General features: G+C 42.1%; 2 protein-coding genes across 12 annotated transcripts in view; one reads left to right on the forward strand and one right to left on the reverse strand.

Annotated features, from left to right (window-relative positions):
- gmps (guanine monophosphate synthase) overlaps nucleotides 1-22194 on the reverse strand; it is a 59173-nt gene extending 36979 nt beyond the window's left edge. For 2 of the 4 annotated variants that reach the window (XR_011344192.1, XM_069896893.1), the window contains exons 1-2: nucleotides 21568-22194; nucleotides 15334-15567 (exon numbers count right to left, since the gene is read on the reverse strand). Coding sequence is in view for 3 of the 4 variants with exons in the window: in XM_069896893.1 (XP_069752994.1) it covers nucleotides 15334-15567; nucleotides 21568-21576 (243 nt within the window). In the remaining variant the exon portion in view is untranslated. Of the gene's footprint in view, nucleotides 1-4498; nucleotides 4633-15333; nucleotides 15568-21567 lie in introns of those variants that run through there. The other 2 variants (XM_069896895.1, XM_069896894.1) reach the window with 2 other exon arrangements.
- Nucleotides 21860-25435, forward strand: part of slc33a1 (solute carrier family 33 member 1) — a 35805-nt gene continuing 32229 nt past the window's right edge. For 4 of the 8 annotated variants that reach the window (XM_069896899.1, XM_069896902.1, XM_069896896.1 and 1 more), the window contains exon 1: nucleotides 21860-21927. The gene's annotated coding sequence lies outside the window, so the exon portion shown is untranslated. Of the gene's footprint in view, nucleotides 22136-25435 lie in introns of all 8 variants that reach the window. The other 4 variants (XM_069896897.1, XM_069896898.1, XM_069896900.1 and 1 more) reach the window with 4 other exon arrangements.

Consider the following 25435-nt stretch of genomic DNA (forward strand, 5'->3'; position numbering starts at 1 on the left):
CTCATCTGCTTTCTATTTTCTTTCTAGGGAAGTTTAGAGGGGGGTTGGGAGGGTTAGGATTAGGGGGTGGGGGATTATAGGGGGAAAAATACTATGTATATTTGTATTTTGCTTTTAATTGCATTTTTTTGAGCAATAAATAAAATTTTTAAAAAAGAATATTTCTTCTCTAATCATCCGCACTAAGTGTGATGCGCAAATTAATTCCTGTATTCATCTAATGATAAATTACTTATGGTACTGGAATCAATTAAAATAATGAAAAGATTTAGAATGTCCTGAGAACTCAAGTAATGCAAGACAATTTAAAGGCATTTTATTTCTTAACCTCAGTAAATCCAACAATAGATAGCACTTCCATTTCAAAAAAACCAATCTCCCTATATTTAGATAAACCAAAATCACGAAACAAACATGCACTCATGCTGGCATGTAGAAAACCAGTCGTGATACAGTACTTAAATGACCAGATTAATAATCTAAGGAGTTTGGATTAGAAAGAAGAGACCTAAAAACTCAATGGACTCAAATTACTAATGCAAAAACATTGGAAAAAAGCAAACCAGTGGGATTCATTTCTAGAGATGGCAAAAATTAAAACCAGCAGTCATGTTAACCAATATACAGTACATTTCTGACCATACCAACATTACTATTCACAGTTCTGGTCTCCATGAAGTATGAAGCATATGGGGGAAAGAACATGCACTGGAGAAGGCACAGAAAAATAATTCTGCCAGAATTGAGCAAACACACTTTCAATCAGTAAATTCAAGAAAAAATATCAAAATAATAAGAATGTCCAATGCATTCTCATCAAGAGGTGGTAGGAAAATCATACATCTTTAAAATAGGAGAAAGGAATAATTTGAAAAAGGGGGTTGAAGCTCATGTTAAACTGGAATGCACCATGGAGGAAAAGTAAAATGATCTTTTCTCTTGATGTTGGATATCAGTGATCCACGCAGTTGATAATTTTGAGAGTTTTCATGGGTTATTGAAGAAGAGTCACACTTTTACTATCCACATGATTTGCTGCAGACTTGACAGGTTCTGTGGCAATGACATCTGGATAAACAGCAAAGCTCTTGTTGAGACATTTAGGAAATATAGGTATAATTTAAGTTTAAAATTCCTTATTAATAATAATGTTTAAAATGAACTACTAAAGATACAAAATTATATGAACAGTTGGAGGAGGCTACGTGGCAGTGGTGAAGATATTTACAGTACTAAATTATCCACTTCCAAATTCATACTCCCTCACTTCTCCTGCCATGTTTTGTGGCAATGAATGCAATTTCACACTAAATCACTGCAATTCTAATTATCTGCCATTGCAAGTCTGTAAAAGAACAGGATAAACATGCCATAATTTCTGAATTGCTATCAGAAGTACTTGTCCGGCATTGTTACCTACATTCTTTTATAAATATAATGGGTCAATGTGATAATAATATTCAGCAAGCTTAGCCCATTGCTCCATTCACTCTACACGCATGACTGTGTGGCCAGGCACAATTCAAATACAATCTACAAATCTGCCAATGACACGACGGATGTCGGCAGAATCACAAACAGCAATGAGGAAACATACAGGAGGGAGATAGTTCAGCTACTTGAGTGGTGTCACAATAACCTTGCACTCAATGTTAGTAAAACCAAGGAGATGATTGTGAACTTCAGGAGGAAATCAGAACACAAACCTGAAGACTCTCAAAAACCTCTACAGGTGGACTGTGGAAAGCATTCTGGCTGGTTGCACCACTGTCTGGTTCAGAGGTACCAACACTCAGGACAAGAAAAAACTCCAGAGGGTTGTTAACTTGGTCAGTGACATCATGGGCACCAGTCTTCACTCCATCGAGGACATCTATAAGAGGCGGTGTCTTAAAAAAGCAGCCTCTATCTTCAAGGACCCTCACCACCCAGGCCATGCCCTCTTCACTCTTTTTCATTGGGAAAAAAGTACAGGAGCCTGAAGATGAGCACCCAGCGAAACAAGGATAGCTTCTTCCCTGCTGCCATCAGATTCCTGAATGAATGATGAACCACAGACACTGCCTTACTTGACTTTTTCTTTCCCTTGCACTATTTTTATTTATTTGGTTCAGTGGTTTATATGAACTGTGAAGCTGCCATAAAACAAAGAATTTTGTGACATGTTCACGACAATAAATTCTGATTGATATTTTACTGAACATTGTTTACATCTGCTCTATACTTAACTTTGATGATTGGAACATTTAGATGAGCATGGATTGGCATATGGAATCATAACATTGCATCCATTAACAAAATTAAGTTGCAGAAGGGGCTAGACTGGCAGCTCAATGTTCTGGAGTTTCATTGTTTCAGACACAAAAGAGCAGGAGGGATGAAAGTGGGAGGAGTAGCATTGCTAGTCAGGCAAAATATCACAGCTGTGCTCAGACAGGATAGACAAGAGCAGCCATTTTCTCTCTCTCTTCTTCCCAATCCCACCCCCAACCACCTCTCCAGGAGTTACAGCACATTTTGTTGGGGGTCACAGCCTGACATCATAAAATATTTTTGTTTTTTGATGTAGTACAGAAGAAACCTTAAGGGAGCCCATAACTTTGACCAGAATCCCAAGGGGCCCCATAACCAAAAAAGGCTGGACTACATGGCTTGTCTTCTGAGGCTATATGGGTGGAACTGAGGAATGGGAAAGGTGTGACCACATTAATGGGGTTGCATTATAGACCAATGAGTAAATCTGCAGGGAGATTGCAAACAGCAGCAGGAAACAAAGATGTGATAGTAGGTAATTTTAACATTCCACATACTGATTGGGACTTTCATACTGTAAAAGGGCTGGATGGCTTTGAGCTTGTCAAATGCATTCAAGAATGTTTTCTAAATCAATGATATTGAGGCCCCAAATAGAGGACTGCAACACTGGATCTCCCATTCGGGAACTTGACAGGTGACATGTGTAGAGCAACACTTTCAGTCTGGAGATCATAATGCCATTAGCTTCAACATAATTATAGATAAGGAAAGATCTGGTGCTTGGGTCGAGATTCTACACTGGAGAAAGGCCAATATTGAGGAAATTAGAAAGGATCTGGAAAGCGTAGATTGGGCCAGGTTGCTTTCTGGCAAGGATGTGCTCGGTAAGTAGAAAGCCTTCAAAGGTAAAATTTCGCAAGTTCAGAGTTTGTATGTTCCTGAAAGGATTAAAGGCAAAGTTAACAGGCATTAAGGGGCCTTGGTTTTTGAGGAATATTGGGGATCTGGTTTAGAAGCAGTGTATAGCAGGTATAGGCAACAAATGAAGTATTTGAGGTGTATAGAAAATGCAGGAAATAACAAGAGGGAAATCAGGAGGGCTAAAAGACACAAGGTTATTTTGACAGACAATGTGAAGGAAAATCCTAGAGGCTTTGAGAGGTACATTAAGATCAAAAGGATAGTAAGGAACAAAATTGGTCTTCTTGATCAGGTATGTATGGAGCTAGAAGATATTGGGGAGATCTTTACTGTATTTTTTAACATTTACTTCTGGAAAGTGGCAGAGTCTAGGAAAGTGAAGTAAACAAGCAGAAAGGTTACGGAACCTACAGATTAAAGAGGAGGAAGTGCTTACTATCTTCAGCAAATAAAGGTGGACAAATCCTCAAGGCCTGACAAGGTATTCCCTCGAACCTTAAAGGAGGCTAGTGTAATAATTACAGGGGGCCTAGCAGATACATTTAAAATGTCCTTGGCCACAAATAAGGTGTCAGAGCCATTGTTCAAAAAAAGGCTCCAAAAATAACCTAGTAAATTATGGGCCAATGAGCTTGACAACAATATTAGGCAAGTTATTGGAAGGTGCTCGAAGAGATCAGATGTACAAGTATTTGGATAGTCAGGGACTGATAGGAGGTCGTCAACGTGGGTTTGCGCACGGTAGATCCCGTTTAACAAATCTTAAGAGTTGTCGAGGCGGCGACGGAGGAAAGGCTGCGGATGTTGTCGACATGGACTGCAGGACAGTCTTTGACAAGGTCCCACATGGGAGATTAGTCAGGAAGGTTCAATCACTCTGTATTCATGGTAAGGTAGTAAAGTGGATTTGGCAGCCAGAGAGTGCTAACTGGTGGCCTGTGACAAGTGTTCGGTGCCGGGGGGTTGGGGGTCCATTGTTGGTCGTCATCTATACCAATGATCCAGATGATAGTGTGGCAAGCTGGATCAGCAAGGGTGAAGAACAGCTCCCCTTGAAAACCCGTTCACATGACACAATATTGTGAGCGCAACTTCAGGCGATCCCGGCTGATCGGCCCATCCCCATCAGTCCTGCAACCTAGCAAGTCACAAACAAACTCAAGCACCCCGTTCCCTGTCCCAGGAATGAACGCAATCTTGAGGACCGGCGCTACCACATTCAAGGCCGCAACCTCGGCTTCCCCTGAAGCGAGGAGCCCTCGAGGCATCCGATTCACCCACTTCTCGTCCCCGCCGCCAGACGGCACCGGGCGGAACTGACCTTCGTCTCGCCGTTACACAGCGCCATTCGCTCTCGTTCCGAGTCCAGCGGCGGGTGGCTCCCACGGCGCGCGCGCCCCGACCCTCCTCTTGCACGAGCTGCGGCTTTCGCGCCGACAATGCGAGACCGGCCCACACTCCACCGCGCGCTCCTGGCCCCGCCCTCCCTCAGCCCCACACTCCGCCGCTGCGTGGGGCTGCTGAGCACAGTCAACAGGTTGGCCATGAACTTTTCTCAGGCATGTCGAGGTGCTCACACTTTGGTATTCTCTCCAGCAGCTCACAAAACGGCAGATTCAGCTTGAGCAAACAACGGGACAAAATTCACAGCCAAGATGTAACGTTACCATTTGCACTCTTAATTTTATATTTGATACATTTACTGGGGTGATTTGCATCTTCCCAATCAATTATTTGCTGAAAACCCTGTCTAGCTAATGATCAGGTGGGAGGTGTGTGGCCAATGTTTCTGAATGAGACTGCATGAGGATGGAGTGTGGAGATGAGGGGAATGGGTGAGAGGCAGGGACCAATTGGACCAAGAAGGGGGGGGAAGATGGCGTGGAGTTGGAGTCAGTTTTAAATTTAAACATACAGCACTATAACAGGCCATTTCGGCCCACCAGTCCACACCGCTCAATTTACACCCAATTAGCCTACCGGGTTGTTTCGAACCCCACTCCCCATCGCTTGCGCTGTAAAGGTGTTGCACTAACCGCTACGGTGAGCGTGCCGCACTACATTTAACTAGGCAAGGCAAAAGAAAGGCAGATGAAATGGGAGGAGTGGTGGAGAGAGAACTGCTGGAGGCACAAAGGCTGGAATCTGATAAGAAAGTGATAACGGGAGTAGGAATGGAAAGGAGTGTTGAGCTTCCCCGTTGTGCGTCATTTCAAGGTGGCCATTGTGGACAGGACGTGGATGCTCCGTATACCAGTCATCTCATTTACACTAAAGTCACCTCGTTGAAGTAGCAAAGCTACATAAAAACACCAAATGCAGCAGGTGAGTTTGGAGGAGGTGCACTTGAATGTTTTCCTCACCGGGAAGGGTAACTTTGGTCTCTGGATAGGGCTGAAGGTGGACAAATCCTGCAGCTATGGGGGAGAAATGCAAGGGGTCAGAGAGCAAGAAATACATGGGGAGGAATGTGTAGACCAGCATGTCACCAATATTTCACCAGTCTTTTCACGCAATCGACAACATGGTTTACCTTAATTATAAACCCAACAGTTTGCAATTCAAATTGCAGATCCCTGCAGATTGTTGAATGATTAGTATTACTCCACTGACAACTTTGCCTAAAGATCTTTATTGATCTCTTCACAGGTTTAAATAAATCAGTGGATTTGGTTGATAAATTCAGACAGGATGCAAAGCCATTAATGTATTAACTTTTAGCCTCAGAGAATTACAACAAGATACATTTTATAAGCCCCTTTCACACCTGCAAGTGGTCCAAGAATTAACAAAAAAGGATCTCCTGTGAAACAAAAGTCTTCTCAACACAGGTGTGAAATTATGTCATAATCACGCTGGAGATAGACTGCCTTGACCCTAATTACAATCCCTGGTGTCTGCAGACTCTGACATTACAATCAGGCAAGTATAGAATGGGAAATTGTGTTCTGGGATTGAAATGACCCAAATTTTTGCATGAGTGCAGAACGTGAAGGAAGAAAAAAGTTAAAATGAGGTATAAACTTTGCAAGTCGCAGTGGGGAGAGAGGAAATAAGTAACAATAAATAGCAGTAGTGGACAATTTTTAAAGACTGGCGAAAACTGATGGCAGACCTGACTTCCCAGAATGCCGTGCAGCAGAGAAACCCCTCAGTTAGTGTCCCGTCCTTGCAGCCATGCATACAGCCCTTTCTCTGCCGCTTGGCATTCTGGGAGGGCAAGTCCACCATTGCTTCCCCCCCCCCCACGGTATTTATAAATTGTATGCAATAGTGCTACCAACTTTCCCACACTGTATAAATTGTGCACGATAGTGCTACAACTTCCCCACGTTGCTTAAAAGTTGTCCGCTAATGCTATTTATTGCTAGCACTTTCCCACGGTTCCTTATAAAGGTTTATACAGGTTGGCACAACAACAGGAGCTGAAGGACTCATACAGTGCTGCACATAAATCTTAATTGTTATAATTAGGCATGATTAATTTTGTTCAAATATAAGATCATAATACATTGATCAGGATTTAGGGAAGGTCCACCATCACTCGATGCGTCATGTCGTCATCGGTAGAAGGTAGAACAGTCCTAACCCTGGGGATGGGTCCATGCAAGAGTGAATGCGTGCAGTGTTCCAGTTAAGAGTGGTCAAGTGTGAACAGCAAAAATCCCATTCCTATCCCAGGATGCTGAATAGCTGATTTAGTAGGACACAAGTGTAAAAGGGGCTATGGATAATAATTGTTGCCAGATGTATTAGATTTATACTGTTTTAATTTTAGTTCTTTTCATTCCTAATTCAATCTCTTTCCTTCTCTTTATCTTTCTGGAGAGAAAAAAACACTCAACTTTCAGGGTTTGTTATTTACAGGTTCTTTCTCAGTTCTTACTAGGCAGCATACTGATGCAATCTCACATCTCCATCAATCCAGTTGTTCGTACCTCTGATGCTGTCCACGTTGAGTTGTATGTATCCCTGTGACCAGATAGGTTTCCTCCTACATCCCAAAGGTATGTTAATTGGTAGACTGCAAAATGCCACAGTAGATGGCAGCAGAATAGCTGGAAGATGAGATATTTCTTTTGATACCGCAACACTTAATTAATTGTCCAAAGTGGTAAGGGTGTACAGGAACCAGCAAGCCCTGAGTGAGAGGGGAACATGGCAAATATTACCTAGTGAGCCAGGTGCCAAACCATCACAATTTCCACATAGTCTGAATTTTACTGTAGTAACTGGAAAACAAGACAGCCATATAAAACTAGACAAGCTGCAAACATTTAAATGAAACTGTGGTGTTTAATTAAACAGTGGGACCATCATGATTGAAAATTTAGCTTGATGTTGACTAACCAGAGGAATATTTATCTTATTCCCATACTTTATTCTAGAAATACTCAGGCTAAGCAACATCTGTGGATAAAATGAGTTCTTAATGTTTTTTAGACTGCAACGTCAGGAAAAATGGCTTAAAAATTAACATAATTTCTACCCATGCAGTTGTTCACACTGGCCAGGTTTTTTTAGTACCTGAGTGCAACAGTCCCAGTGGTTGGATATGCAGTAGAATGAATGACTGACAATGAATTTTTCCAGTACAATTTCCACTGCAGGCTTCCTCCAAAAAATTGTAGGGGTCCTGTCGGATAAATTGCAGTGCAGGAATTGACATAAAATTCCTGCACATTCCTTTTCAGACTGCCCGAGTTGCAGCAAAATTCTTTGATTGTGCTGTGAAATGCCTGGAGTCAAAAAACCGTAATTGACTCAGGACTGAAAAAAGTTGCAAATCAAACACATTTTAAGTTGCAGGTGAATGGGTGGCATGATCAAAGGGATACACTATATGTGTATAGTATTATTTGGAAAGGCTGTTGTGATGGTGATGCCAGTTGAGAATGTTTGCTAATCACAGCTGATGTCTAGAGGAAGTATAAATAAGATGAATAAAATAGGAGACAGTTTTCATTTCCACCCAATCGCTGTCATTCCATCCTTCCATCTCTTCTGCAACTTAGAACAAGTTTGATATTAATTTTTCCACAGTTCTGATGGAAGGTGAAATTAATTTTCTCTTTCCACAGGTGCTGTTTGGCCTGTGAATATTTCAAGCATTTTTTGCTTTAATTTCCACAATCTGCTGTTTTTCTGCTTTTCAATGAAAGGTAGAGCAAAAATGGGGAAAAAGTGGAATCTGGGTGATAGGATTCTACATTTCTACACAAGAGCACAAGGATGAGGAAATAAGATGATAGTTTGAGGGAGGAGAACCTGGCCACTGCCTCATTGTGATGGTTTGGATGAAGATTTAATCAAGCAGACACATGAATTTGAATACTAGAGAAGTGTTTGAAGAGAACAGAATAGCCAGAATAAGTGCTGTCCAAAGAATGAGAAGAGGAACAGCACATTCAATGTCATTGTTCATAAAGGTCGTGACTTTTGCCAGAGCAATCTAGACAAAGCATTAATAAAAATGAAGAGAGTGCATAGAGGGGGAAGGGAACAGAAATTTGCTTGAAATGTTACGAATGTGACTTCAGTCAATAGGGTGTTCGTAACTGTTTAAGGGAAGATGGATATCCTGCAAAAATAGACCATTATGTCAGCTGCAACATTTTAAAGGATGGTTATTGTATAATCAGGTTGTGGGGAAATCTAAGGAGCAGCAAAAACTGGCTTTTCAAAGGACAAGGAGTAAATCAAAGTTCGGTACATTGCAAAGACATAATTAAGGAGACTGGCAGATCAAGCAAGAGAATCATCACACTGGGCTCAATTCTGGGGATTAAAAATACAGGTACTATTACCTCCTGACTTTTAAAGTTGAAACTGTAGCATCTGCTACAGCAGCGCTACAGAATAAAGAGACGTCCACATGATGCGAGGGTGAACCAGTAACTGATTTTATTATTTGAATTCCTCGCGCTGTGCACAGGGGAACACCCACTTCCTGTGACGTGTGCGCCAGTTTGCAGAAGTGATGTCAGCGTGTTGTGCCACCCGGAAGCAGGAGTTCCCCTGGGCAACATGTGACACCAGCTGTGGGCTTCTTCTCAGGAGTGAAGGGGAACCCGCACCATTTTGAGTCAGACGACTGGGACAGTGACTCAGCCTGTCTAATTGCGCAGTCACTCGGCCAGCTACACCAACCCCCCCCCAAGAATCGCTGCCGCCCTCTGAGCATGTTACTGTACAGTCTCTGGGCGGGTGGCCTCTTTACCTGACCTGGGGGACTGGGGCCGCCAGGCCTAAGTCCATGTGCACTTCCTTGAGGTGGTCGAGAGTGAACTTGTCCAGCAGTGGTGTGGCTCCCTCGAGGGTGATACGGCGTACCAGGAAATTGACTGTCTCTAGGCCAAACTGGCACTTGGCTGGGTTCACCCTGAGTCCGAAATGATGCAGCTTGTCGAAAAGGCAAGTCAGGTGCATCCTGTGTGTACTGGCGTTAGGGCTGGCGATGAGGAGGTCGTTTAGGTACATGAAGATGAAGTCTAGGTCCCTGACAACCACATCCATCAGCCACTGGAATGTCTGGGCTGCGTTCTTCAGTCTGAACGGCATCCGCAGGAACTTGAAAAGGCCAAAGGGTGTGATGATGGCCATTTTCGGGGCATCGTTGAGATGCACTGGGATCACCTTTTGATGAGGTTTACCTTGGAAAAAGCTCGGCAGCCCTGAAGCCTCGTGGCGAAGTCCTGGACGTGTGAGATAGGGTACTTGTCTGGGACTGTAGTGTGGTTCAGCCACCTATAGTTGCCGCACGGGCACCAACCGCTGGAGCTCTTCTGTACTATGTGGACTGGGGAGGCCCAGGGGCTATTTGAACGGCAGATGATCCCCAGCTCCTCCATGGTGGCGAACTTGACCTTGGCTTGCTGCAATTTGTCTTGTGGGAGGGGCTGAGCCTGTGCATGCACTGGAGGCCCAGTGGTCTTGATGTGGTGCTCCACACCATGTGTGGTTTGGCATTGTGGAAATTGGGTGCCAGTATGGCCAAGTACTTGCCCATTAGGTGGGCATACTCATTTTAGTCCAGGGCATGGATTTCTAATGCCAGAAAAGGGCACTATCGCAGGACAGGAGGGGTACAACTAGAAAGTGGTGACGTTCACCAACCGGCATCTCGTCACGTCCATCAACAGTTCATGTGCCCGGAGGGTATCTGCTCTGAGTAAAGCCTGTCCCACGGTCATGATTGTGCACTTCCATTGGAAAACTGTGTCCGCTGCATAAATTGTGACCAGCCATGTGCCATAGCTTGGGATGGAGGAGCCATTGGGAGGCTTTTCTCTGCACCCATGTCGATTAGGAAGTCCATCTTTGTTCATTGGACCCTGAGGTAGAGTAGGCCTTTATGAGCACTAACTGCTAAAACCACTATTGGCGGCGGCCTGCCCGCTTCCCGTCGCCGTGTTTGTTTTGGCAGTGGGATAGGAGCACGGGGGTGGGGTTGGGGTGCACCTCCAGGTGTTTCAGCCCCATCTGTGGTGATAGAAACAGTATTCATTCTGTTTGGGCATCCGTCACACTGTGATTGGGCTGCAGCTACTACTGAGGGGCTAGGTGGAGTTGCTGAGATGGCGGTGCCGATGGCATAGACATAGATGGAGCTCTGTTGTGGGGTTCAGAACAGTCTGTCTTCCTCCTTGGCTACCAGGTGTGGGGCACTGAAATTCATGTCGGAAACTGCCGAAGAAATGTGTACAAGGCCTCGAAGAGGAAGCAGTCTGTGTGTCTGTCAACTAAGGCCACCTTTTTCGTGCATGAGCTCGGAAGGGTTCCTAGTGCCCAGGCTCTGCATATTTAGGATACAAACAGCATGCTTGTCCCAGCTGAGTTCCAGGGAATCAAGGAGGAAATGCCAGAATTGCTAGTATTTGCGGTCCATGTGAGGATTCTCCATGAAGGAGCTCACTTTGGCTGTGGTGGCGGCGTCCAAGGTGCTGACGACGTGCCAGAACTTGGTGTCCTCGGAGATAATGCCTCTGATGTGGAACTGTGACGCAGCCAGTTGCAGCCAATTCCTGGGCTGGTTTGCCCAGAAACGGGGCAAATGCACGCCTACCGCTTTGGTCACAGCCATTGTGATGGTAGTGGTAGCGATATCCTGCATCCTGTTGTGTTTGAGTTGGGTTCCAAAAATGTTGGAACCGTTGGGGTCACAACTGTAGCGTCTGTTACGGCAGTACTACAGAATAAAGAGGTGTTCACGTGGAGCGAGGGTGAACCAGTAATTGACTTTATTATTTGAACAACACGGCATCACTTCCTGGCCGGTGGTGTGCCATCCAGAAGCAGGGAGTTCCCCTGAGCAACACATGGCATCAACCACGGACCTCTCTTCGGGAGTGAAGGGGAACCTGTACCATTTTGATTAGACGAATGGGGCGGTAATTTAGCCCATCCAACCACGTGGTAGCTCGGCTCGCTACAAAACCAAATGAATAAGCGAGTAGTAAACAAATAAGTAGAGTAAGACAATCTTGTGTGAACAAAACATCAAATTCAGAGAAAGCATAATACATAATGTGGTCAAATCTTAAAGGTCTGTGCATCATTGAATAAGAGAGCAGCAGCAATCAAGGATCAACACCACCCAGGACATGCTCTGTTCTCATTGCTGCCATCAGGAAAGAGGTACAAGAGCCACAAGACTCATACCACTACGTTCAGAAACAATTGATACCACGCCACCATCAGATGCCTAAACAAACTCAATCAGAGATTCATTTAAGGACTCACTTTGCACATTATATGTTACTTAATTTTTCTGTATTACACAATTTGTTTATATTTCTTTCTTTCTTTGCATTTCTCTCTTTTGAATCTTTTCTTGAGTAGTGATTTTTGCATACCCGATACGTAGAAATTCTGCCTGGCTATATGTCATGAATATCCTCTGAAAATAAATCTCAGCGTTGAACAATAGCAGCACAATTAAGGTATTTATCAGATTTTTATCAGACAAGGGAAAAAACAGATTAGATTAAGATAGAGCTAGATAAAATAGGGGAGAAGGTACCAGAACATATACTTTACAAGTGGGATGAAAAGCTGGTGCAATATAAAAGCTCACCAGTATTGCATCATTTACTCAATATATGGAAGAAGATCCACTTAGAAAGGAAAAAAAACAAATTACCAAATACCAAAATTATTATTGACGCAAAATCAGCTAATCCCTTTTACAATAGATAACCTTTCCTTTAGAGAATGGGAGAGAAAAGGAATTAAAAGAATAGAAAATTGTTTTATGCAAAATAATTTATTAACATTTGAACAAATGAAGTACAAATATGGAATAACTCATGGTACAATGTTTGCATACCATCAACTGAAAGCCTACTTAAAGGATAAATTGGGAAAAAGACAGATTACCAGAAGGAAGCAGCTTTGAATATGTGATTACAGACACAATGATAATAAAAATATTTATAGGAACATGTACATCAAGCTGCAAGAGAAGGAAAATGATGAAATAAGCTTAAACCCAAACAAAAGTGGGAAAAAGATTTAAACATAAAGATAAAAAATGAAACATTGGGAAAGTTATGCTCTGAAACTATAAAGAAAATAATAAACACAAGGTTACGGACGATACAGTATAATTGGTTGCACAGGTTATATATCAGGCCCCAAAAGTTTTTAAAAAATGGGATCCAACATTATCAGATAGAGGTTTTCGCTGTAAGAAAGAAAAGGGATACCACATAGTACATGCAATTTGGGCATGTGAGAAAGAGAAAGTTTTTGGAAGATCTAAATCAGGTATTAAATAAAATCACAAAAAATAACATACCAAAAAATCCAGAGATCTTTCTTCTAAGTAATATAAGAAGTAAAGAATTAGGCCCCAAACTGGATGAAGCATAAAAAAGATTTATTATGATAGCCTTAGCTGTAGCAAAAAAATGTATAATGTCAACTTGGAAATCAGAAGAGAGCCTGAGAATACAGCAATGGTACATGGAAATGAATAAATGTATTCCATTGGAAAAAAAATTATATATAATTTAAAAAATAAAGTTACATTATTTGAACAAATTTGGGAGCTGTACATGGAACATAACAGAGAAGACTTGCCTTGGACCTCCACCCCCTAAAATGATAAGAAGACAAAATGACTTGATCCAGTGTGTCAAAGTAGATATCACATTTTTCTTGTTTATTTTCATTGTGTGATGACATTGTTTAATGGGTTTATTGTATTGTATATGTTGAATGTTTAATGGGTTTGGAGGGGGGAGGGAAGGTAGGGGGGAAAAAAGGGGAGAAAATGCCACTGTGTATATTTAAGAGGGAAATCTTTGTATGTATTTTGATTAATATGGTTCACAGTATGAAAAAAAAACTTGGAACAATAGAACAACCACCTGGGGAGATGCCAGATGATGGAAGCCTGGGAGGATTAAGGTTGGATTGAAATGAACTGCTAACAAGAAGGAATATTATCGAAAGGCTAAGGAAGGAAATTTTTGACTGTAGCATGTGATTTGGGTCTTTGCATTTCTTTCACCTGTTGGCTGCTTATTCCTTCTTGCAAGTACTATGGGATTTATCAGGGAATACTCATGCATGAGTCTCCAGATTTTAGGTCATTACTTTTGCAACTGCCATTGAAGCAAATCTTAGAATCATGATTTGAAAACCTTCAAAATGATTGTTATAACAAATTATCATAGTCCTTTTCAGGTAGAAACATGACACATTTGTTAAAGTGTTGCAACCATATCTGAAATACATGGGCATGGAGATTGAATTGCTCTCCCCGTGAAATATGGATATTATAAAAACCTGTCCTAGTAGGGGAAGGATTAGAGTTAAGGAAATGGAACATGGTACAGGCGAAGTGTGTGTTTTCTTTTTAACCCCTTTTTTTAGTTTGTTTTATTTTAGTTTTGGTGTTTTAAAGTTTTTTTTTCTTTTACTTGGGTTATTTAGTTAAGTTGTTCCTGATTTTTAGATCTTTGGTGGGGGCTCTGCACCCCACTTGTATTTGTATAACGTATAATCGGTATGGCTATGTGTTTGGGAGCAAAGGGGTGGGGGAGAAAACAGTCTCTGTATGTTCCATGTATGTTGAAAAAAATTGTATTGATTGTTGAAATTACTTTTAGTCTGTAAAAAATCAAAATATTTTAAAAAATGACCATTTTCAACATGTATCAGGAATCCCAAATATATTAAAAGCACATTGCAACAAAATTGATCATGAAGCAAAAATGTCTAAAGTTTCAGTTTCAGCTCACCGCCTCTTATTATTGATGGAAACTTTTAGAAATTATAACATTTCCAAAAGAAAAAAAATAATTTGGAACCATTGGTTTCCGAGATGGTCATGGCCAGTGAATTGAATGAGATTGTTGTTTGGAGGGAGCAAGGCAGTGGATGGACCTGTTATTGTTACTGCAGAGAGATAAAACTGCAGGAATTACTTGGGCTACAAGAATGCTGAAAGAATAAACTCACTGAACTGGGACTCTTCATTAGATTTAAGAGTCTCGTGCTGAAGGTATTCAAATGAATAAGATTGAAAATGTATTGGATTAGTATTTTTGGTATGCCAAAAATAAACACACTAGCATAGAAAATAAACTTATCTAACACATCTTTACTGTGTTTGAAGTATCAGAGCAAATTAATTACATTGCTAACATGTTTTATAAGCAACAATACCAGCCAATCTCCAAATAGAGAAGATTTTTAAAATTATTATCTAAATAGAAAACACATTCATCCAGTAAAATCTGATCAGCAAACTCCAAGACTGGTCCTCAATACTCAATACCACACTATGCAACTGGATCCTGGATTTCCTCATCTCTTTTTCGAACTAAGAACCCTTTTAATTTTGTTAGGGACTGAAGAGACTTTGTTAGCACTTGGAAAGGAACAGCATTTGAAAATTCACCAGACAATGGTAAATTCAAAATAATAGTTTTTATTAAATTATTAATAACATAACATTTCTTACTTATCTCTAAATTTAACCCCACTATGCAGAAATGTGTGTATGCAATAAAGTCCCAATCTCTGAAACGTCTATTTTAAAACTTCAACATCATTTTAGTCTTGCTTAAAGGTCTTAAATGTTCATTTCAGAAATAATTATAAAGCGCTTTTAAACATTATATCTTCAAGCCTCTTTAAACTCACAATTCTTTTGACGAGTTGTCTTTGAGAGATATTCTTCAAACAGAAGTGACCATCTTCTGCGCCACAAATGTGTCTTCTGTAAATAGGATAATACAAGTCCTGTCTTTCCAGGAGGTCAAATCTTCTTCTTTTGAATGAAGACTTTGGAATCTGTGTTCCCAAATGATGAAACTGCCCTCTTAATCTTAAAGAGACAGTCAGAAGTAGGCTTCTCTTTTGAAATTCTGTGTCCCCCTTTTATTAAAAGTAACACATAGTAACACAATGGATGTGTCAGAAAGTTCCTTTGAAATGGTAAAGTTGCTAGAATCTCCATTGAAAAGTTGATTTGGGATAACAAACTGAGGGGTTTAAATTTGCCAGATTTCAAAAAAAAAAATTAATGGCAGCCCAGGCAAGGTTTATCACCTCACTCTTTGAGGGAGGGGGCCTCCCTCCTGGCCACAAATTGGACTACATGCAGTAGGTGAAAAGATAGCATGAGAGTTTATATATAAATAGGACCTAAATTAATTTAAAATAAAACAGATAACCCCATATTAAAGCATGTACTTCAGACATAGCAAAGAATATATCAATGTATTGGATTGAAGGTGGGGATATCTCCCAAAACACCCTTGACCCAGAACAACTTAATACCTTTGATTCTGGACAATAAGATTGTGGTGCCTGAAGGGGATCAGGTGTATCAAGGATTGTTACAAGTGAGGGCAGCTCATGTCACTTGAACAGTTAAGGAATAAATATGATTTGTCTATCTGCAACTCAAACCTTTTTTTTTAAAAAAGTGACAAATTGGGACCATCTATGACCCTGCCGATATGTAGTGACATGAAGATTCTAATTCAAAGGGTGAATGTGCGCAAGTTTATCTCAATAATGTATTTCAAATTCCAAAGTGAGGGTCCAAAGCCAAGCTTACATAGGCCGAGGGAAAGGTGGGAATTGGACTTGGGCACAACAATCCACGAGCGCTGCTGGTCAGAAGTGTGTCTGGATAGCATGACAGCAGTTATGCACCAAGGAGCTGATTCAGAATCAGGAGTTATTGTCATGAACAAGTCATGAAATTCGGTGTTTTGTAGCAGCTTCATAGCGCAAACATACATATTATAACCATCTTATGACATTACTATAAAAAAATAAAATAATAATAACAATAATAGTGGATGAAAAGTAAGGCAGTGTCTTTGGTTCATTGATCATTCAGGAATCTGATGGCAGCAGGGAAGAAGCTGTCCTTGTGCCAGAGTGCCTGTCTTTAGGATCTTGGACCTTTTTGCTGATGGTAGTGGAATGAAGAGGACATGGTCTGGGTGGTGGTGGTCTTTGAGGATTGAGGCTTCTTTTTTAAGACATCACTTCAGGTAGATATCCTCGATGGCTTGAACTCTAGTGCCTGCAATGTCGCAGCCAAATTAACCACCTCGGGAGTTTATTCTTGTCCTGAGTTGGTGCCACCACACCAGGCAGTGATACAACCCAGAATGCTCTCCATGGTACACCTGTAGAAGTTTATGAGTCTTCGGTGCCTCAGATACCTCACAAAGTAAAGCTGCTGGCAAGCCTTTGTGATTGCATTAACATGGAGGCTCCAATCCTCAGAGATGTTGACACCCAGGAATTTGAAGTTCTTGATCCTCTCCACTACTGAGCCCTCGATAATGACTGGGTCATGTTCTCCTGACTTCCTTCTGAAGTCCACAAGTATCTCCTTGGTTTTGCTGATGTTGAGTGCGATGTTGCAGTCATTACATCATTCAAAGAGCTGATCTCTCTCTCTCTCCGAACACTTCCTCATTGCCATTTGTGATTCTGCTGACAACACAGTCGTGGGTGTATAACAAGTAGAGCAATGGTGGAAGCATGCATCCTTGCGGTGCGCCTTTGTTGATGATCGGGGGGGGGTGGGGGAGGAGACAATGTTTCCAATTCATACTGACTGTTCTTCCAATGAGAAAGTCAGGGATCCAGTTGCAGAGTGGAGTACAGAGGCCTACAGTTTGTAGCTTCTTGACCAGTACTGAGGGAATAATGGTATTAAAGGCTGAGCTGTAGTCATATGAATGAATAGCTGTTTTCAAGGTGACCCAGAATTGAGTGGAGAGCCAATGATTTTGCGTCTGCTGTGGAGCAATTGTATTGATGGCGAATTGCAGTCGATCTAGATCTTTACTTAGGTACGTGTTAATTCTGGCCTTGACCAGCCTCTTGAAGCATTTCATCACAGTAGAAGTTAGTGCTACTGGGCAGCAGTCATTGAGGCAGCCCACAGTACTCTTCTTGGGTACCAGGATGATTGATGCCCTTGTGAAACTGGTGGGAAACTCTGACTCAGGTTGAAAATGTCCGTGAACACTCCAACTAGTTGGTTGGCACAGATTTTCAGTACCTTGCCAGGTGCACCGACAAGGCCTGATGCCTTGCGGGGTTCACCCTCTTGAATGATTTTCTGATGTCACCCTCAGAGAGAGATATCACATGATCCTCAGCCTTTTCAGGGATTCTCGTAGGCATTGTTTAGTTCTTCTTCACAAAGTGGGTATAAAAAGTGTTCAGTTCATAAGGTAGTGAAGCATCGCACCCATCTATAGTGTGTAGGCTGTAATGGCCTGCACTCCCTGCTATAGTTTCCTCCAGAATTGCCAATTTGCTTCGGAGATGGCCGTCCGCAGGTCGCACCTGGACTTCTTGTAAAGATCTTGATCCCCGGCCTTAAACATCTTCGTCTTCACCCTCAGCAGGTTGCGGATTCTCTGATTCATTCAGGGCTTTTGGTTGGGGTACACCCGGTATTTATACTTGGGCACACACTCATCCATGCAGGTCTTGATGAAGTTAGTGACAACAGTTACATATTCATTCAAGTCTATGGATGAGTTCTGCAATATATTCCAGTCTGATTCAAAGCAGTCCTCCAGACGCTCTTCCACCTCCCTCGACCACAACTTTACCACTGGTAAAGTACCATCTTCACCACTGGTACTGTGGTCCTCAGTCTCTGCTTGTAAACCGGAAGTAGAAGTACAGCCAGGTGATCAGACTTGCCGAAGTGCGGCAGAATGCGTTTCTCATGGTGGTGCATCAGTGGTCACGTGTGTTGATTCCTCTGGTCTCACATGTGATGTATTTGTGGTAGTTTTTCAATTATTCCAATCAGAGCTGCTCACAAAGAGTCACTGCTGTCAGGCACCATTTTGATCTAGACTTCCTGATTCTAGACTTTATGAAGGTAAAACCAGAGGTGTACGATCCAATGATTGTTGAGGGGTGAGCAGTGGAGAAGGTGAGCAAATTTAAATTCCTGGGAGTCACCATCTCAGAGATCAACCTTTCTTGGACCCAATATACTAATTTCAACAGGAAGAAAGCATGTCAACAACTCTACTTCCTTAAGACTTTGCGGAACTTCAGTATGACACTGGAAACCTTGGAAAACTTCCACAGATGTATCATGGAAAATGTGCTGACTGATTTCATCACAGCCTGGTATGGGGGCACCAATACCTCTAAGGAGAAACAGCCATCATAGGCAAAACTTTCATTGAGAAAATATCCTTGGAACACTGCCGTCAGACAGCAGCAACTATCATCAAGAAACCACAGCACCCAGGATATGCTCTGCTCTCATAACTTCCACCAGTAAAGAGACACAGTGCCACAAGATTCATACCACCACATTCAGGAACAGTTGATACCCCTCCACCATCCGACTCCTAAATAACACTCATTTATGGTCTCATTTTCAGATTCAGATTTATTGTCAGAGTACATACATGATATGACATACAACCCTGAAATTCATTTTTCCTGTGGGCTAGTGGAAAAAAAACCTGTACATAATGTACATATGTAAACAAATAAACAAATGTAAATAACCTTGATATACTGAGGGGAAAAAAGTGAAAAAGAGTTTGAGTTTTTTTATTGAGGGGTCTGAAGGTGGTGGTGGGTGGGAGCAAATATTCCTAAACTTGGAGGTGCATCATGTGTTACCTATACTTCTTTCCTGATGGTAGCAGCAAGAACAGAGCATGTACTGGGTGGAGTGGATCTTTAGAACATAAGAAATAGCAGGAGTAGGCCATCCGGCCTGTCAAGCCTGTTCTGACATTCAATAAGTTCATGGCTGATCTGATACATTGACTCAACTTCACCTACCTGCCTGTTCCCCATATTCCTTTTTGATGTAAAAATCTAACTAAACCTTAAATATGTTTAATGAAGTAGCCACAACTGCTTCCCTGGGCAGAGAATTCCATAGTTTTACTAATCTCTGGGAAAAACAGTTTATCCTCATCTCTATCTACTCCCCTGAATCTTGAGGCTGTGTCCTCTAGTTCTGGTCTCACTTACCAGTGAAAACAATTTTCCTACCACTATCTTATTTTCCCTTTCATAATTTTATATGCTTCTATAAGATCTCCTTTCATTCTTCTGAATTCAATTGAGTATAATCCCATGCAATTTAGTAGGTCATCCCCCTCATCTTCAGGATCAACCTGGTGAACCTCCTCTGGACTGCTTCCAAGGCCAGTATATTCTTCCTCAAGTATGGAGACCAGAACTTCACACAGTACTCCAGGTGCGGCCTCACCAGTACCTTGTACAGTTGGAGCATGAGCTCCCTGCTCTTGAATTACTCCAAAATGAAGGCCAACCTTCTATTTGCCTTCTTAATAACTTGTTGTACCTGCAACCCAACTTTTTACCATTCATGCACAAGCACTCTTAAGTCCTTCTCCACTACAGCATGCTGCAGTTTGTCACCATTTAAATAATAATCTACTCTTCTATTCTTCCTACCAAATTGGATGACCTAGCATTTACTAACATTGTCCTCCAACCGCCAGACCTTTGCCCACTCACCTAACTGAACTATATCCTTCTGCAGCCTCTCCACATCCTCTGTACAATTTGCTTTTCCTCTCAATTTAGAATCATCTGCAAACTTGGCTACACTACATTCTGTCTCAAATGGTGAACAGCTGCAGGCCTAGCTCCTAGCTCCGACCCCTGCGGCACCCCACTCACCACTTTCTGGCAATTAGAAAAACACCCATTTATCCCGACTCTCTGCCTTCTGTCAGTTAACCATACTTCCCGCGACTCCATTCATCTATATTTTATTAATAAGTCTCTTGTGCGGCACCTTATCATACGCCTTCTGGAAATCTAAATATACAACATCCACCTGTTCCCCTCTATCAACTGCATGCATTATATCCTCAAAGAACTCCAGCAAGTATATCAAATAAGACCTGCCCTTTCTGAATCTATCTTGCATTTGCTTGATGAAACCCTTTTGTTCTAAATGTCTCATTATTTCATCCTTAATGGCTACACCCCTTCTTAAAAAGTGGTGGAGCATTTGCTGTCTTCCGATGCAATTGATGATTGCTGCTGCTCTCTGACGGTAGTATTCCCTGTTGATGTTCTCAATGGTGGGAAAGGGTTTGCCTTTGACGTCCTGGGGTGTGTCCACTACCTTTTGGAGGGCTTTACGCTCATGGTATTGGTGTCCCCATACCAGACTGTGATGCAGCTGGTCAGCACACAGTCCGCAACACATCTGTAGAAATTTGCCAGGGTTTTCGATATCATACCAAACCTCCACAAATTCCTGAGGAAATAGAGGTGTTGATGAGCCTTCTTCACAATACCATTAGTGTGTGATCTTGAGTAATTGACATGATCAATAAGTGGAAAAAGAATCTCAGGGTTGCATATACTCTGACGATAAATTTGAACTTTGATAATCTGTTTTGTGGAGGCACTAATTAACATAAATATTGCTTAGGGCATTTGATAAACTTCTTCGCTCAGTTTCAAACACTACATTGTGACAATGGTTCCTTGGTGTCAATAAAAAGATAAGCAATCTAACAATGTCTCACTCAGAATGACAGAGAAGCAGCAGTGTCGTCAAACTCTGGAATGGGGCTTGACCATTCCTTTGAACCATTCCGATTAGAGGGCCACCTTTCATTTTACAGGGAGGGGGGGGGGGGGGGAGATAAAAGATTCCCACGATGGTTTTTTTTTCAAAGGAGCATTCTTAGCGAGTATTCACAATGACTTTGCCATTCATGGGTCCTCACTCTAGGGTCTTCTCCATCCAGTAAGTGTCCCCAAGTCAATTCTGCAACCCACCCCAGTGCTCCAAGGTCGGCGGGCTGACCCCAATGCAATTCGTTACATGGCGTGATACAATTTCTAAATCTGCTGACTCACCATGAGCATTCGCTTCCTTCCAAGATAAATAGAAGGTAACTATAAATCCGAAGAGTTAAGTTAAATCGCAATGAATTCATTTTGAAACGGGAAGAAAAGCAAACTCGGTAAGTTGTTCGCACACGAGTAATCTCGACGACATGGCAAGGACATGAAGGTGACCGATGTTGACCACGCTGCTGGGCACAACCAAAACGCAGCGCTCACTCAGGGCCATAATAGTCACAAAATGGTGTTGGAGTGGCTGGGGAGGAGGCCACGTGTCTCCATGGTGACGCGGCGTGGCGCTCAACCCCTCAGAATCGGCCACGTCACTGGCGTCCAGTGGGAGGGACCGGCCGGGCCGGGCAGGCGCATGAGGTGAGGAGAGGACGGTGTGCTTCAAGCCTCGGGCCGCTTGCCCAGCGGCGTCCTGTGCTTGGGGCCTTGGGCGGAGTGCGTCCAGAGCAGGTGGCCCCACGGAGACCAGGGGGGGATTTCCGGCCTCGCGGTCGGGGTGCTTGGGGCTGGCAAGGCGAAGGGGAGCCGACATTGCGGCTCCTACTCAGAGGTGTTCGCTTTGACGTTGGTGTGTGTGAGCGCTGTAAAAGTCCACGCGTCCCTCGGCGCAGAGCAAGTAACGAGGACGTACTTTGCATTTGACTAGGGCCCGCTATCTGAGCCACTGGCGAGGGCCTCCTGGCTGGAGGACGAGCCGCGGTCACTTGAGGGGTTGGTTGTGTCGCTAATAAGCCGATTGTGTCATCAACGCGGTCAGAATACTTTTGAATAGGATAATCTTGAGCATGTTACAACACTTCTTTTTGCATGAAACAAGTCAGCAAATTACGGCATTTTCCGTAGTCATTGCATTTCGAAGTAACTGCTTTGCTGCACAAGAAATACTTTAAACTGATTTCACTCTACGATATTGGTGGCTATCTATTTGATCAGAGAATCATGATGTTTATTATTGTACACCATTGCACAGACATTTGCTGCAGGCTTGTGACAGTTCCTTGGTACCTGGCTCCAGAGATCTTTTGATTTATATGGACTCCCAGGAACTTGAAGGCACTAACTCGCTCCACCTCGTCCCATCAGTGCAGACAGGTGTGTCGTCCCTTGGCCTCCTGTTCCTAAAATCCACAATAAGCTCCTTGGTCTTGCTGAAGTTGAGAACAAGATTGCTGGCTTGGCACCACCCAACCAGATTTTTGATCTCTTCCTTGTTTCACTTTATTCTTCTGTCCATGATGGTGTTAGTGGCAAATTTATAGATCGTTTTGGAATGGAACTTGGCTTTGGACAGGGCACAATGCAGGCAGCCTTGAGGTGCCTGTGTTGATTGTCAGCCAGGAGGATGTTGCCAATTGCATTGATTGGGGTCTATCAATCAAGAAGTCAAAAATCCAGATGCAGAGAGACGCACAGAGTGCCAGATCCCTTTGTTTGGTTGTATATTTTGCTTGTATGATGGTGTGTGCTGTAATCCATAAGCAACGGTCTGACATGGAAGATCTTGTGGTGGAGAGGAGTCACGTGATGGAGTAGTGGCCGGACGGTGAACTCCAGCCCTCTCCAGAAAAGTCGGGAAAAACAAAAGAAAACACAAAGGCACAGAAATAAAAGTTACAGAAAAGTGAGTATAAAGGTGGAAAGAAGATGGCGACAAAAAAAGAAAAATCGAAAGCAACGGTAAGAAGAGAGGAAGAGAAGAAGAGAAGACAAAGGAGGAAAAAGGCCTTACCTGTCCGAAGAGGCCCGCTGTGGAGAGAGAAACCCGCTCCCTCAGGTCGGTAAATAATGGACTACAAAAATGGCTCGCAGAGCCGAGTAAAAGTGCGCAACCGCGCATGCGCGATACTTCGCGCATGCGCGATGCGAATGAAAATAAAACACACCGACGGGAGGGGGGACCAGCTGGGGAGTCGATCTCCACAGCCGGCAACGACAGCTGCAGAACACCTGCAGCAAGAAGAGACCACAGAAGACAATAGAAACAAGAAAGAAGAGGAGGAAAGGGCACCAAAGAAACAACAGATGGCCAACCCAGAGGAAGAAGAAGAGGAAGAGTACAGTGAAATAGAAGAAGAAAAGAAAGGCAAGGTAAAGGATATACTTGCTCTTATTAAAGGATACATGGAGTCATTTAAAGAATGGCAAACACAGGAATTTAAGGATTTAAGAAAAAGAATAAACAACACAGAAGAGAAAATAAATAAAATGGAGATGACCTTAACAGAAATGGGAAAGAAAATGGACAAGATGGAAGAGCGGGCAGTAGCAGCAGAAATGGAGGTAGAAGACTTAAAAAAGAAATTGGAGAAATCTAATAAAAAAACTAAAGAGACACAAGAACTACTAGCTGAAAAAATAGATACAATGGAAAACCATAACAGAAGAAATAACATAAAGATAGTGGGCCTTAAGGAAGATGAAGAAGGCAAGAATATGAAGGAGTTTATAAAAGAGTGGATCCCTAAGACCCTAGGATGTCCAGAACTACAGCAAGAAATGGAAATAGAAAGGGCACAAAGAGTATTGGCCTCTAAACCACAACCACAACAAAAACCAAGATCTATTGTAGTAAAATTCCTAAGATATACTACAAGAGAAAAGGTACTGGAGAAGACAATGGAAAAAGTAAGAGAGGGCAACAAACCACTGGAGTATAAAGGGCAAAAAATCTTCATTTATCCAGATATAAGTTTTGAACTCCTAAAGAAGAGAAAAGAGTTCAATACAGCAAAGGCGATTTTATGGAAGAAAGGGTATAAATCTATACTAAAGCATCCAGCGGTATTGAAAATATTTATTCCAGGACAACAAAACAGACTATTCTCGGATCCAGAAGAAGCACGAAAATTTGCAGAACAATTACAAAAATAGACTGAGGGAGGAAGACGGGTAATGAGAGTTAAAATGATCACGATTGATATGTATGTGGGTAAAGACAAAAATAGACTGAGGGATGAAGACGGGTAATGAGAGTAAAAATGATCACGATTGATATGTATGCGGGTAAAGAGGTATAAGAGTGAATAGAGACAATGTGCATACGTGAATGTATCTGTACTTAGAGGAAAATATAGATAGTATAGACAAGAATTAATAAGGGAAGGCAATGGAATAGAGAGAATAAGGAGGGAATTAAAAGAGTGACCTTTGTGACATATGAAAAGTGAAATCTTTTCTGGGGGGGCGGGGTGGGGGGAAATAGCGGTCACTGCAAAATCAGTTGACGCTTGCGAGTGGATTCGCAAATCCAAATGGAGAGGGGAGATGTGGTTGTCCGACAAGGGATAAAGGACAACTCAGGAGGTGAAGTGGAGATTGGGGATAAATAAGATAGAAATAGGAGAATAAGGAAAATGTTGGATGTTGTAGGAATGTTGTCTTATAAAGAGTTGAAAAGAAGAAAACAGAAATGGAAAAGGAGGAAAGGTAATGATGGAAAAACGGAAAGAGAAGATAAACAAAATATAAAAGGGCTACGCTGAACTATATGTCTTTAAATATTAATGGAATACATAACCAAATTAAAAGGAAGAAACTACTAAATTTAAATGAATAAATGTATTCCATTAGAAAAAATAACATATAGGTTAAAAAATAATATTGAAATATTCGAACAAGTATAGGAGCCTTACATTAAATACAATAGGGAAAACCTACCGGGGACAAACATTACCTAAGTTGATGGAAGGAGAAGGAAAGAAAAGAATGGACTCAGTAGAATTTCTGGTGTAATTTTGTTGAATGACAACATTGTCTGACTGGCTTAATGCAACCTAGATTGTATACCTAAAATGGATGAGGGGGGGGGGGTTTGGGAGGAAAGTGGGGGGGGGGAGAAAAAGTCACTGTATATGTGTGAAAAAGAAAT

Source organism: Narcine bancroftii, chromosome 9 (assembly GCF_036971445.1).
Source record: "Narcine bancroftii isolate sNarBan1 chromosome 9, sNarBan1.hap1, whole genome shotgun sequence".
Classification (NCBI taxonomy): Eukaryota; Metazoa; Chordata; class Chondrichthyes; order Torpediniformes; family Narcinidae; genus Narcine; species Narcine bancroftii.